Consider the following 15,875-nt stretch of genomic DNA (forward strand, 5'->3'; position numbering starts at 1 on the left):
CTCCCCTAGACAGTCCCATCCCCCCACAGGTAGAACACAGAGAGGGAACACATTTAACCTCTTGATCGCCCCCTAGTGTTAACCCCTTCCCTGCCAGTGACATTTTTACAGTGATCAGTGCATTTTTATAGCACTGATCGATGTATAAATGTCAATGGTCCCAAAAATGTGTCAAAAGTGTCCGATGTGTCCACCATAATGTCGCAGATTGCCCCCATTACTAGTAAAACAAAAGTACAAAATATTGTGTTTTTTTCAAAATTGGCAGTCTTTTTTTGTTTATAGCGCAAAAAATAAAAACCGCCGAGATGCTCAAATACCACCAAAAGAAAGCTCTATTTGTGGGAAAAAAAGGACGTCAATTTTGTTTGTGCGTAGAGCAGCATGACCGCACAATTGTCGGTTAAAGCGGCGCAGTGCCGAATCGCAAAAAATGGCCTGGTTATTCAGCAGCCAAATGTTTTGGGGCTGAAGAGGTTAATTAAACACAGAAGTTAGAAGCTGATTGGTTACTATGCACAGCTATACCAGATTCGGTGTGCTTCAGTTTTAGTAAATCCCCTCCTATGTATCTTCAGGTTAACATCTATACATTTATTAAAGTAATCACATTACAGCTGTAAGGCTGGATTCACACCTATGCAGTTTTGGTGCTTTTTGCATTTTGCAGATTTGCACTACAGTCCATTTAACATGGCTTTCTATGGAACACAATCTGTAGTGCAAATCTGCAAAATACAAAAAAACACAAAAAATGCATAGGTGTGAATCCAGCCTAAAGGTGCAATGTTTCGGAGCCATGCATGGCCCCTTCATCAGACATGTGATCATCACTGATGAAGGGGTTATGTGTGCCCCCCGAATTGTTGCACCTTTACCGCCTTAATATGATCACTTTTATAAATACTTAAACATTATGTAGAAGACCTCACAATGATCTTTTTCACATTCTCAGACAAATTAAAGGGTCAGTGCACACCAAAATTGGTACTCCAGATTTAGCTAGATTTTGAAGAATTACAGCACTTAAAGCACTTAAAATGATATTCAAGCCTTGTGTTTTTTTTGTTTTGTTTTTTAATAATAAATATGTTATACTTACCTGCTCTGTGCAGTGGTTTTGCAAAGAGCATCCTAGATCCTCCTCTTCTCGGGTATCATGCTGGAGCTCCTGGGGGCATTGCTGTGGGTGCACCCAAGCATACAAATGGCTTTGTGTGTCCATTCACACAGGGAGCTGTGACTCACCCCCTTTGTCTCCTGATTGGCTCACTGGCTGTGATTGAAAACAGTGGCAGCCAATGGCACCTGCTGCTGTCAAAAACCAATCAGGAGTGTGAGTTCCCAGAAAGGCAAGGCTCTCGTGGACATCGCCAGATTGAGAGGGGGGCTCAGGTTGGTCTTGGGGGGGGCTGCTGCACACAGAAGGTTTTTTACCTTCATGCAACCACTTTAAGGTTTTCTTATATCTCTCATAGCCTTGGCAGTAAGATCTCTGCACCTGACTTTCCAGGTCTGTGCACCTACTGCAGCCATGACAAGAAGGTTCCACTCAACTGCTAGATGTTTTCTTTCTTTATTTTTATATTACAGAGAATCTAATAAGAGGAGCAAAAGCACACCAATGAAGTTTGCAACATAACTATACGGAGGGCAGGTGTACAGCCACAACTATGGCAGACTCAGACAATTATAGTTGACTTACAACTGAAATATATTTTTTTGGTTGGGCTGATATACACTTGGAAATGTAAATATACGCATTTTATCCTTTGCATAATTAGGGAAAGTATAGTGATTTTTGGTTACGTTTCTTATTTTTTACATTGGTTTTATTTGAAAGTTTATAAAATTATATTTTATCTATATTTTAATTATTTGTGAAAAATATTTTTTCTTTTAACGAACATTTAAAAAAACTCAGTTTGCAGGTTCGGGTAGGCTTTCTAAAGGAAAACTCAGCACTACCTATGCCTGTTGACAACCTATATAAACTGATTAATCTGGATAAGGCCCAACATTGTTAGGCTGGCCATACTTTATACAATTTTCTTGATTAATTTTCTTTAGATTTACATTCAACTATGTAGTGCAAGGGCCTGCCTGACTGCATACAAGTAGTGTTACGTTTTGACCTAATTTTATATTGTTTTGGTAAATCTAATGGCAAATTGTGCAAGGATATTCTATAGTGTATGGCTAGCCTTAGGAAAGAGTAAGGGGGGGGGGTCCCCCTTCTGACTCATTCATGTGTGTGTAATCTAACAACCAGATTCATCTTCCAGAAAAGATTACGCTGTGAAATCAAGCTCAGCACCTGGTGCCTGTAAGGCTCGTTTCACACTGCCGCAACTTGGGTTCCCGACTCGTGAGCCCCCAAGTCACGTGACATGTGCAATCCCATCTTAGTCAATGAGAGTTGCCTTAATTAGCACTACTTACGCCACTCTGACTTCAAAAAAGGTTCCTGTACTACTTCTTCTTTTCTCTTATTTCCTATACTTCAAAGTCAAAGTAGTACTCAAGTCACCAGGAAGTCCCCTGGCAAAGTTGCACCGCAAGTCACATGACTTTCAGGTCATGGCAGTGTGAACTGAGCCTAATGCCCCTTTCACACATGCAGATCCATTATATGGATTCCGCGTCCTCAGCAGGGGTCGATCTGTTGATCTCCGCTGAGCTGGAGGATGACAGGTCCGTCTCCGCTCACTGAGAGGAAACAGACCTGTCAGAGCTCCACTCTCCTTTATGGGGAGATTGGATGAAAATGGACCGCCTGTCTGTTTTCATCTGATCTGATCTGCCAGACAGATGGAAAATAGGACCACCATCCGTCTGGATTTAGCGGAGCGAATCGGATGTCAGTGGACATGTCACCGCTGACATCTGTTGCTCCATAGAGATGCATGGAGCATCCGTTCAGGTCTACCTAAAAAACCTGACAGGCAGACCTGAATGTCCTGCATATGTGAAAGGGGCCTTAGAGGTAAATTTGAAGTATTCATATGCAATGTTTACTACTGTTAAAAAATGTAATATTTGTTAATTCCAGTGCATGATACCTAAATAAATAAACAAATGCAATATATACAAAGACTCTACACATTTCCTTTCACACTGAGGCAGTTTCCAGGCATTTTAACGCTAGAAATACGGACCGAGTACTTTCACACTGGGGCAGTGCTCTTGCGGGACGTTAGAAAAAGCAGCATCTTTGGGGCGGTTTTGGGAGTGATGTGTACAGTGCTCCCAAAGCGCCCCTGCCCACTGCAATGAATGGGCAGTGCTTCCGAAGCACCTGAAAAGCGCTTCGGAAGTGCTGCAACATGAGCACTTTTAACCCCTTCTTTGGGGTTAAAAGCGTAGCTTAAACAGCGGTAAAGCGCCGCTAAAAGGAGCGGCACTTTACCATTAACACACCGGTGGACCCAGTGTGAAAGGAGTGTAAAGGTTATGACTATTTTTGCTGGTTTTGAACCAGTGTTCTAAAAGTAAAATGCAGTCCTGACATGGAATGTGAAATTCAGAAGCACTAAGCTGGGGCAGAATAGTAGCAAAGCGTACAATCCCTATACCACAAATTATAATCCTGATTCAAACATTTTATATGTTGCAAGGAGCAGTGAAAATCAGCTCAGTCATCTCATTTATGACCTGAAACCAAAAATGGAACTTCCGCTTTAAGTGCTGGTGACCCCCTGACACGCCACCTTTGGTATTTCATTTTTTGGGGGAGGGGGGCGCATCTACCCTGTTTTTAGAGGCCCACAGCTCCCACTTCCTCCCCTGGCACTGTGGAGCCAGAAGGAAGTTCACCTCTCCCCCTCCCTCCCTGCAATCTTCTGGGACACTTAATAGCTCCCAGAAGGTTGTCCGGCCATTCACAGAGCGCTCGTGCATTTGGAGTGCGTGCTCGGCTGTGAAGCCAACAGCCGGGTGCCCACAGTGAGAATGCCGGTGCTGCGGAGAGGAGGGGGAAAGGAGCGAGGCTTCATGCACCCACATCACTAGACCGTGGGACAGGTGAGTGTGTGATTTTTAAAAGTTAGCAGCTACACTTTTTGTAGCTGCTGAATTTTAAATGGGTGGAACTCCGTTGTAAAGCACAACTCCAGCCAAAAGTATTTTCTTTTAGTTGTGGAAAGACTCGGGAAAAGAAAATACTTCTGCCACATTTCTATTGCTTTCCATGGCCCCATTGGTTTACTTGACAGCAACAGCTGTTATCTCTTGGATATAAAGACGGAGACACTAAATACTAGTCCTTCCCAGTTTACTAAAAAAAATACATTGTTGTTGTCTGTATTCCCATTGGAGGGAATTAAGAATACTTTCGGTACCCAGTGGAGAGATTTCCCATTACTTCCAGTCCCTACATAATGTGGTCGCTGTTGAAATGATAAATCATAAAAAGTGAACAATTCTATAAGCATGTCTGGACACCTCACACTACCTGCAAATAAAAGACACAGAAAGGAAATTATACATTTAATACTATATAAAAAAACATCATGGGTTACCAAAAATCATCTCCACCACTGCTTCTCGTACTTGCTCGCTCTCTGGTTTTTAGTCGTAACATCTCCATGACACTTTTGGCATAAATGTCTCGCAGGTTCACATTTATATCCGATTCTGTACTTATGTTTTTCATGAGTTTCTTCAATGCTTCCCTCTGTCTGAGTGCAGCTTCTTTCATCTTTAATGTAAAGTAACAGGCAGCAAAGCGGTCATTTATAATGGCAATGGGCAACGCTAAGACTAAAATCCCAGACAAGATGCATAGGAAGGCAACAATTTTACCAAATGTTGTGTCTGGCCTGATATCACCATAACCAACAGTTGTCATTGAGGTTGTCGCCCACCACCAGGCACTTGGTACACTGGTAAAGGTTGTGTCAGGGACGTTGAATTCAACAGCATACTCCAGGGCTGAGAATATGGAGATACCCACCGACAAGAAGAGAAGTAACAGACCTACTTCTTCATAGCACTGGGCAATTGTCAATCCTAAAGACTTCAAACCTACAAAGGAATAGCAAAAAGGTTATTTGGTACATATTAATTAAAATGATTGTAAAGCTTGTTTTTTATTTAAAATTTAAAATGTTTAATTACATTTTTAATATTTATACTTACCTGCTTTTTATACTTACCTGCTCTGTTCAATAGCATTGCACAGAGAGGCCCTGAACCTCCCCTTCTGGTTCCCCCTTCCCTGGTGATCTTGGCTCCCCCTATTCTGTGTCTGCCCCATAGCAATCCACTTGCTATCAAGGCAGATGTGCAGGCTCAATCCCAAGCTGGGCTATATTTGTCTATAGACACATACACTGTGGATCGGCCCCACCCCCACTTTCTCCTCACTGGATTTGACTGACAGCAGCAGGCTGGCACTGCCAGCAGATATAGCTCTGAGGAAGGGGTACGTCCCTCAAAATCCATTGGGTTGCCAATGTGGTGCATTGGATCAAGAGACACTCCACCAGCTCTGAATCTGTGATTGGTGTGGTGCAATGCTTGCATCTTTCTTCATTTGTGAGTATATGGCTCATGTGTAAATAACAATACAGTAAATCCTTTGGTAACACACTAGGCATTTGCACCCTTCTATTTGCTTTTCCTAAAGTCCCACATAAAGATCTCAATGTATGTGGACCCAAACTAGACCATAATGACCATAATGAAGGGGCACCATATCCAAATTGACAGCCCTATCTTTATTAACTCTGGTTCCTCAAAGACCCCAAGACCTTGTCCAGCTGCAGTCACAAATCAGTAGTTACAAATAATACCTTATCAGTATTCTGTACACTTAGTCCTAGTCTGGAAAAATATATAACTAAGGGCAGTATGCTCATCTGACACTGCATCACACATCTGAACTCTAGGTGGTCTCTCAAGCCTCCTTACTCCACCTCCCCTACTCTTCTAACACCACATGGAGCTTCAATCACTGGAAGTGTCTAACTCATTACACCACTTCTTTCCCTGTTATTAACCGTCTGCGAATCTGTCTTTTCAAATCCTGTCAAGCAGAACTTACGCTTATGCTTCTGTACCCAGCTCTAGGCCTGGCTTTCCCATTATTGTAGCAACAGTTATATATATATATATATATATATATATATATATATATATATATATATATGTGTGTGTGTATATATATATATATATATATATATATATATATATATACTATAATACAGCCCTGTTTTCTTGCTGGGTGAGCTAAAAAACGTATAACCTGTAAAGCTCTTACTTCAAATACTTTGCATTTTCATTCCATGCTCTGTTGAATATTAATACATATGTATTTCCTTTTGACCGTGTTCTGCCACAGACCTGATCCTATGGGAGGCTGATAAGAATTTTAATAACTGGCTGCCTGTGGCATCAGCGTTGCAATAACAGGGAAGGTTAAAAGATGAACAAATGTATTTAATAATAATTATTTTTCTCGTATATTAATGTTTCACAATCTCATGAGCAGCAGTCAAAAAGAAATGAATGCATTTTAATTATTTATGTTTAGGGCTATAAGAAATGAGTTATGGGTGTTTGAACTTTATTATGTATTTTTTTTTTATTAAGAAATTATGCCAAAGGCTATATTTACTTTTAAATAAATAAATTATGTGCTGCACTATCCCCTTAATGATCTACTGAACCTGCAGCAAAAACCCCAAAAAACTGAATTGTTAATTACTCTCATACAGCACCACCATCCAATTACCATCCCCCTGATGAAGATATAATATTTCCCTTGTATTGACACGCGTAGGGGAGGGGACTGGACAGCGCAGGAGACAGCTGGTCTACCTTATGGAGTAGGAGCACACAATCTCATCCACGGGTTGGCGCTTTTAAGGCATGCTATAGACTGGTGCACTAACACACCAGACCCATGTGAGTACCCTATAATAGTGTTTTATTTGCAGTAAATAAAATATTTTAAAATGGTATCACACTATGGAGTTTCTTTTTGATATTTAAATATGAGGAGGCTACATCTTTGAGCATTGTTTGGACCTTGCAACCTGACCTGGAATCCGTTTTGATGATTCAAAAGTGTGTACTGACCAAACTTAATTGCAAAGGTCACACGCTCTAAGGTGAGCGGCCATTACCTTGGGGTGGGGAGCACCTGAGTGTAGTCACTGCTGCAGATCGCTATATTCACAGTCACCCATCAAGCCATGTTTACTATTGCTGTATTAAGGACACTGAAAAGTGATCCAGGGTGGGCAGAGTATCATGGACTTATATGCACTTGAGCATTTTATAGATCACTTTTGTATCAATATTTATATTTTATGAAATGTGTGTATAATAACATTATATGATGTAAGCTGAATGATGACTTTAATCGTTTGTATATTATTATTATATTCATGGATTTGATTTATAGGCACATCACTTTAATTAACAATTTTTTTTTTTTAGGTTTTTGCTGCAGGTTCTGCAGATCATTAAGAGGATAGTGCAGCACATGATTTATTTATTTATCTGTGATTCTCACACGTTAGCCCTTGTACACGAGGTCGGACACTCTGACCACAAAATCCATCAGATTTTTTCCGACGGATTTTGTCCGAAACTGGTGTTGCATACACACGGTTGGACAAAGTTGTTGGAAAATCTGATCGTTCGGAACGTGATGTTCGTTCGTTACGACGGAACTTCGTTCAGGCTAGTAGCCATTAGCTTTGGTCTCGTAATTTGATCTGAGCATGCGTGGCACTTTGTCCGATCGGCATTCTCTACAAACGATCGGATCATAACGGAAAATTTTATATCCAGCTCTCAAACTTTGTTGGTCCTACATTCCGACGGAAAAAGTCAGATGGAACTCACAAACGGTCGGATTATCCGACAACATGGTTCAATTGGACATTTTTCATCTGAATTTCTGACCGTGTGTACAGGGGCTTAGTATGGGACATGATTAGTGCGAGCAGCTGTCATTATACTATTATAAGACAGGGGAACTTTGATTTGGTAGCTCGCAAGACCTTCACTATATTTTTTTGCTATATTTACTGTTGTTGATTTTTAGATGTGATTTGAATTGCCATTATTTATGGTGTTGGACCATCCCAAAACTATTTGTGTGATAAGTGATAATCTGATTGAAAAAACAAACATTTTTTTGTTAATCTGCCTTTAGTTGTATCGGAATTATACTTAAGATTGTCTTTATACCGGAAGACTGTTTTATATTATTTCCAGATGAAGTATCTAGATATACAACCCCAATTGCCAACAAAGTTGGGACGCTGTGTAAAATCTACACACAACATAATGCAATGATTTGTAAATCTCATAAACCCACATTTTATTCACAATAGAAAATAGAAAACATATCAAATATTTAAAGCGAGTAAGTGTATAATTTTAAGAAAAAAATAAGGTAACTTTGAAATTGATGGTAGCAACATGTCTCAAAAAAGTTGGGACAGGGCAACAAAAAGCTGACAAAGTAAGTGGGACTAACAAGGAAGAGCTGGAAGAACATTTTGCAACTAATTAGGTTAATTGGCATCAGGTAAAATAACATGACTGGATATAAAAAGAGCATCTTAGAGAGTTGAATAAAATATGGGTTTATGAGATCTGCAAATCAGTCATACACATGTAAGTCCAATTTCGGTGGAAACCGGTATCTACAGCATTTTTTTGGGAAAGCATAGGAATATTTAAAAATCCTGTCCCACTGGGGAGATTTTCATTCACTTCCTGTCCCAAGGACACAGTGGGAAGTGATCAGAAATTTCTCCACGATGCAAATCCCCTTTTGTCACTGGAACAAATTTCCCAATTGAAGATATACCTCTCTCCTCCTGTCCTGGTTTAAAATCACTTTATGTCGGTAACAAATAAGGAGGCTGACTCTCCCCAGCTAGAGCACAGATAACAATGAAAATTTAAGGGAGGTGCTAATATTTTACTACTCTGGTAAAAAAAGTATGCCAACCTATCCAACGTCTAAACCTGAAAACTTTTTTTTTTTTTTAGTTTTTGGTAGGGAATGGTTAGCAACTATCGTCTTTATTTTTGTCTGTGTGATGGGGTTTCACATCTTCACTGTCACCTAGACTAAAGCCCTGTACATGAGCCAAATGTCAGGAGGCATTGGCTGGTTCAAAAGAAACGGTCCAACATTTGGCCCGTGTGTACCACAGCCGGTCCGACAGAAGCTCTGAAGGCCCCCCTGCCAGAACACTCTGGTCAGCAGACTCGGACCTGGACGGCAGACCTTTTTCAGTCATGCCCCTTCAACAGGACTCAGCCCAAAAAGGTCCAGGTCCCGGTCTGCACTCTCAGCCAATAGCTGAGAGCGCTGACCAGAGTGTTCTGGCAGAGGGGCCGTCCCCCTATCAGAACCCAATAGAACAGCAGGGGAGATCACTGTACTAACACTGAGTTGGTAGTACAGTGGTTTCGACCTAATCTGTAATTTTTTTTTAATTCGTTCAGCTTGCTGGGTTGAATGGAAAAAAAAAAAAACTGGAAGTGTGTACTAGGCTTAACAATAAGGAAACATCTAAAATTTGTCACTGCAACAGGAATGTCAATCAGGAATTCTTAGCGCTTGTACACACGATTGGAGATTCCGACGGAATGTGTCCGATCTGAGCGTTTTGTCGGATATTCTGACTGTGTGTGGTATGCATCAGACTGTTTCCATCGGAGTATCCGTCGGACCAAATTTTCCAACTTGCCGGAAATATTTTCCGACAAAATGCTCCGATCGGACATACTCTGATCATGTGTAGAGAATTCCGATCGAACAAAGTGCCACGCATGCTCAGATCAAATTCCTACATCAAAGCTATTGGCTACTAGCCTGAACATAGTCCCGTTGTAACGAAATAACATCATCACGGATTTTCCAACAACTTTGTCTGACCGTGTGTATATAACAGTTTCAGACAAAATCCGTCGGACAAAATCCGACGGATTTGGTTGTCGGAATCTCCGATCGTGTGTACAAGGGCTTAGTGGATTCCTCATTATTCTCTTAGTAGAGGCCAAGAGAATAACAACACAGTATTATAGTAACCAGAGTTTACTTGTTTGTGGTCAGATCAGTGAGAGATGTATTCTGATAATAATAACTAGAGAGGAGAGGGGTACTACTGTTCTTTTTATATCGTGTCTTATTATTCAACTTACAAATAGAATATATTATGCAAAATTCAGCCTAACACGAGTCAGAAGCTTACAATTAAAAAAGAGAAAAATCTACATACTTCGATATGCAGAAGATAGCATACCAAAGGCTAAACATAAGGATGGTTTGAAGAGCTTATTTATGAAGGTAAAGGGGAAAGCCTAGAAGTAGGCTTACTGCTCACCATGAATAAAAAGCAAACTAATCCTCAGCTAATAGAGGGGAAAAAAAGTTCAGACAATAACAAGATTTATTATCTTGTTTTTTTGAAAATGGGATCTGCAGTTACAAAAGCAAAGACCTTTGTTTCTTGCGGAAAGCAGTGCCAAACTTGCACAAAGTATTAACAAGCAGAACACATACTTACATAAATTTCCAAACCGGTGTCCTCTCCGGAAAAACAAATGTCTGTGCAACTTTGATCTTAAAACCAAAATCTGGCCTCCAACTGCATGCCTCTCTTGTTTGCTAGCATTTTGTTCATTTAGATTGTAGTTCCACTTTTTATATGAAATAAACATAGCTATTACAGAGGTTGTACTGTGCATTATCTAAACAAATTTTGAAACAAATGAGTAACACATATTGGATGTATACATTCAAATAAGAAAAATAAAACCCTATTCTTACAGTAACAAACAGATTAAGAGAGATAATACTGTGTTTTCCTGTACAAAGCACTGCACTTTAAAGTGGTTGTAAACCCTTACAGACCACTTTGAGCTACAGGTAAGCCTAGATCAAAGCTTACCTGTAGGTCCATGAAATATCTCCTAAACCTACATGGTATAGGAGATATTTGCAAAAAGACAGGCACTGCTGTCTATGGCGCATGCACTGTAGACAGCGGCATGCTAGCGCACTGAGCCTGCCGCTGCTAACTACTATATGCCGTTAGTGGTGGCTCCCATGCGCATGCGCGGGAGTGACGTCATCGCTACTCCGGCACTGTGAGTGGCTGGAGCAGCGATACCCGGAAGAAGATGGACTCTTCCTGCTACAGGGGACAGTGTTGACATCTCTGGCTCCTGTGTCAGGTAAGTGACACATAATAGGCTGCTATGTGATGCATAGTAGTCCATTATGCTTTACCTTTGCAGGGAGACAAAGAGGAAGTCAACCCATCAGGGTTGACTTCCTATTTAAAGCCATCCTTGTATTAAAATGCAAGGTCCCACCATTTTTTAGCATGAATGTGTTCCCTCATGCAAGAGTACATTCACATTAGCCTTTAGACCAGAACACCTTGCCTACAGCCACTGGAAAAAAGGCTGTTGTTTACAGAGCTCAATAGTCCAAGCTGATATTTACTCATGAGTGAATGGCCAAGAGGATTATTTATAGAATCACAACTGCCAGACATGGGGTATCTCAGCAGGGAGGGCTCAAAGTAGAAAAAGTAAAACCCTATTCTTACAGCAACAAAGCAGAATAAAAGGGATAATGCTGTGTTTTCCTGTACAAAGCACTGTACTTTAAAGCCATCCTTGTATTAAAATGCAAGGTCCCACCATTTCTTAGCATTAATGTGTTCCCTCATGCAAGAGTACATTCATGTTAGCTTTTAGACCAGAACACCTTACTTACAGCCACTGAAAAAAAGGCTGTTGTTCACAGAGCTCAATAGTCCAAACTGATATTTACTCATGAGTGAATGGCCAAGAGGATTATTAATAGAATCACAACTGCCAGACATGGGGTATCTCAGCAGGGACCCCAGATGATGCTTAATCAAGTGAAACAAGTCGGGACTGTATTCTGACTTGTTCATTACTGCTGTTTTTGTCCTTTATAAATGCTTGTCATTACTTGGAAGCATGTAAGTGCATTTCCTACATTACTGTCCTAATAAACACCTTTTATATGGAATTATGCTATGTTCCTCCTTCTATCTTCCTATCTGGCTCCTCTGGTGAGATTGATCCTGTTATAATCTGATCCCATTATCTGAGAATGATACCTAGAAAGGTCAGATCTGCATCTAATAATCCGGGACCTCTGGAATTATATTACTAAGCCTGTTTGACCCACCAAGTATATGCTTGTGTGTGTCATCGTGTCCCGGTAAGCGTTTTGTGCTGTCGGCGGTGGATTACGTTTGTCACTTGCTGGGTTGGACATTCACGGAATTGCTATTTGTTTGATAGTCACTTATCATTTTTGGACTTCACTAACACTTTCTGGACACTTTATTTACCATCTTTTGGATTTTTTTCATCACATACCTAGCCAAAAGTTTTTACTTTTTTCTATTCTAGTTTATTCGATTCACATTGCATTTTTATAATTTATGTCACTATATGTTATTTTGTATGCATAGTTTGGGTAATCAATTTATTACTTGTATTCAGTTAGCGCTGCACTTTTTCCTCTTTTTAAATATCTCAGCAGGGACAGCTCAAAGTAGAAAAATATCATGTGCTAATATATTTGCACCTTCACAAAAGAACCCCATTGAGGTAAACTGTTCATGATTTGTTTTTGATTTGCAAGTGATGTGTTGGTGACTTCTTAGGAATTTGTAATCCAAACAGTAAATCTGGGACTAAAAACCTGCAAATAAAGATCATTTACTGTTCTCAATCTTTAGAAAAGTTATAGTGTTCTGGACCTTTTTTTGTAATGCAGAACATATTTATTCATAAAAACAAATATTAAAAATATTACAAAATAACATATATATATATATGAACAACTTAAGCCCCGGACCATTTTGCAGCTAAAGGAACATGCCCCTTTTTGCGATTCAGCACTGCGTCGCTTTAACTGACAATTGCACGGTCATGCGGCAAGGCTCCCAAACAAAATTGGCGCCCTTTTTTTCCCACAAATAGAGATTTCTTTTGGTGGTATTTGATCACCTCTGCAGTTTTTATTTTTTGCGCTATAAACAAAAATAGAGTGACAATTTTGAAAAAAATTCACTATTTTTTACTTTTTGCTATAATAAATATCCCCCAAAAATATATAAAAAAAACATTTATTTTCCTCAGTTTAGGCTGATACGTATTCTTCTACATATTTTTGGTTAAAAAAAATCATAATAAGTGTTTATTGATTGGCTTGCATAAAAGTTATAGCGTCTACAAAATAGGGGATAGTTTTATAGTATTTTTATTAATATTTATTTTTTTACTCATAATGGCAGCGACCAGGAATTTTTATTGTGACCGCGAACATTATGGCGGACACATCAGACAATTTGGACACATTTTTGGCATTAATACAGCAATCAGTGCGATTAAAAATGCATTGATTACTGTAAAAATTTCACTGGCAGTGAAGGGGTTAACACTAGGGGGCAGTGTAGGGGTTAAGTGTGACCTAATTTGGAATACTGGAAAATCTTTAGACAATCTATGATTTTTAATGAGGTAATGGGTCGGTAGGGGTGGGGAGAGGGGTGGGAGGGAGATATTTTAGAAGAACTCGAGAAGTAAAGAAAGAAAACCAGGATAATGTGAAAAATTGAAGGGCATGAATGTATTTTGGTCCTATGGTTTTCTTTTAATACTTGATTATGTTTTGTATGCAACTTAAATGAAAAATTTAAATAAAGAATAAAAAATAAAAAAAAAGTGTGACCTAATTTGTGTTTCTTACTGTAGAGGGGTGTGGCTTAGCGTATGATATCACTGATCGTCGTCCCTTATGACAGGGAACAGACGATCAGTAAAAACTGAAAAAAATAGAAAAATCTGCGCTTAGTAAAAACTAATAAAAAATCAGCAGCTGAACACCATAACCAGGATACTGGGCACAAAGAAAACAAAGAAATAAAGTGCAGCGCTTGGCCACTAAATGTGAATGTGGCCTAACAAATATAAATATAAAACAAAAAAACTGTGAGGTAAAATATACAAATATTGTGAAAAAATTCTTAATGAAAAATACTTCTGAAACTCAAGTGTCCAATAAGATCAAAAACTGTGAATTCAAAAATTACCATATATACATTGATGCAGCAAAATAATGTAAATAATGTCCCGTGTGAATATGAAGCAGAAGTAGCTGAAACTTATTTATTCAAAAATAATGCTTGACCACATGGACCCTTCACCTCTAAACACCACTAATAGATGGAGGCTTACCAGATCCTCAGTGACCCCCTGTTAAGGGAGGTCAAACTGCGCAGATTCGATCATGAGTCACATAGACGTCTCGATACCAGATACCGGAGATCATCCCAATCGTTCGGATGTCACGAGATCTTCAGATCCGCTCGGATACTCTCAGCACGCCTCCAAACGACGTATCACCATAGAGAAACAAAATGCGCCAAATCGTGTGATATAGTTTCAACAGGATTTATTTAAACCGAATAATCAAGCACTTAAAATAACTCCACTGAGTCATAAGAGGATACAGATAACGTTTAAAAAAACAAACGAAATGCTAGAAAGGTAAAAAAAACTCATCAACGTGAGTTAATAATGCGAACGCAGATGCACAATGGGTGTGAGCGTGGCTATGACGATCAGTGGCAGGCTCACTAGGAAGCACGGGGAGAGGTTTGTTTACACTTACCTCTCCCCGTTCTTCAGCTCTGTGACCCGATCGTGGGACACCGGCGGCAATCGGGTCTGCGGGTCCCGCAGCCATGGTCACGGAGCTCAGAACCGGGTCGTGAGTGCGCCGCCAGCGGCGCGCGCGCGACCCACAGCTGGGCTCTTAAAGGGCAACGTACTTGTACGTGCTTGTGCCCAGCTGTGCCATTCTGCTGACGTATATCGGCGTGAGGCGGTCCTTAAGTGGTTAAAAAATTATCCAAAGCACAAGTTTCAATGTTTGAAACATTGTCAAAGTCATTATAGTTTCCTCTTAAACCAACAAGTAATGAAAAACTTTGGAACCATTAGTATTAATTTTTTAAAACCTGAGCAAATGGTCATTGCAATTAGACACCTATTCAGGCTGTTATAGTTGTTTTGGAAAAATAGGATTCATTTATCAGAAGAGAATGTTTGCTTTACAAAATTAAACCTCACTTAACTTGAAGAAGAAGAAAATACTGTGTTCACCTCAACCATCCAATTATGTGCACGCAAAAAACTGTTATCGCTGTTAATTTCCGTTGCCCTTGATTGGGTATTTAAAGTAACATAGTTGACCTTATCCACTAAGAAAAGTAAAGTTCCTCTTCAATTTAAATAAAACTCCCATCTAGCCCACAAGCTATTAAATAATTAAGTCCCACTCATTTTGCATAGAGTTTTAAATATTTTGGTGTAGCTTGCAGTTATAGTGATATTCTGGGATGCTGAATGCCAGTTGAACTTGTTTTACCTATATCCCCAGCAACAACATTTTCACTGTAACCCTCAGACATTATGGCAATAGAGTTCAAGAAAATTAAAGTAGGTGTTGTATACCTCCCATGCATTCCTCCTTCACGTGGGTGGCAAATAAGGAATATTTAGGACCTCTAACTCCCTTGTTGACTAAATCCCCCCACCCCCACCACCAATGGCATCCTACAATATCAGTGATGGGGAATAGTCCCACCCACTGCTGGCATTCTACAGTGAGCTAACCAATTCTTAAAGTGGTCCTAATGGCTCAAGGTTTTTTACCCTAATGCATTCTGGGTGCAGATTCTCCCCCCAGCCCCCCCCCCCATACCTACCTGAGCCCCATCTTGATCTCTCTCTCCCCATTGGCTCAACAGAAATGACAGCAAGTGTTTTGGACTGAGTCA

General features: G+C 39.9%; 1 protein-coding gene across 1 annotated transcript in view; it reads right to left on the minus strand.

The window, feature by feature from the left end:
• Nucleotides 1-4,256: 4,256 nt before the first annotated feature.
• Nucleotides 4,257-15,875, minus strand: part of KCNV1 (potassium voltage-gated channel modifier subfamily V member 1) — a 54,399-nt gene continuing 42,780 nt past the window's right edge. Inside the window, exon 2 of the mRNA XM_077493237.1 lies at nt 4,257-5,025. Coding sequence (XP_077349363.1) covers nt 4,517-5,025 — 509 coding nt within the window. The 3' untranslated portion in view covers nt 4,257-4,516. The remainder of the gene's footprint in view (nt 5,026-15,875) is intronic.

The sequence above is a fragment of the Lithobates pipiens genome, unplaced genomic scaffold, assembly GCF_037356315.1.
Source record: "Lithobates pipiens isolate NorthernLeopardFrog02 unplaced genomic scaffold, aLitPip1_a1.2 Scaffold_19, whole genome shotgun sequence".
NCBI lineage: Eukaryota > Metazoa > Chordata > Amphibia > Anura > Ranidae > Lithobates > Lithobates pipiens.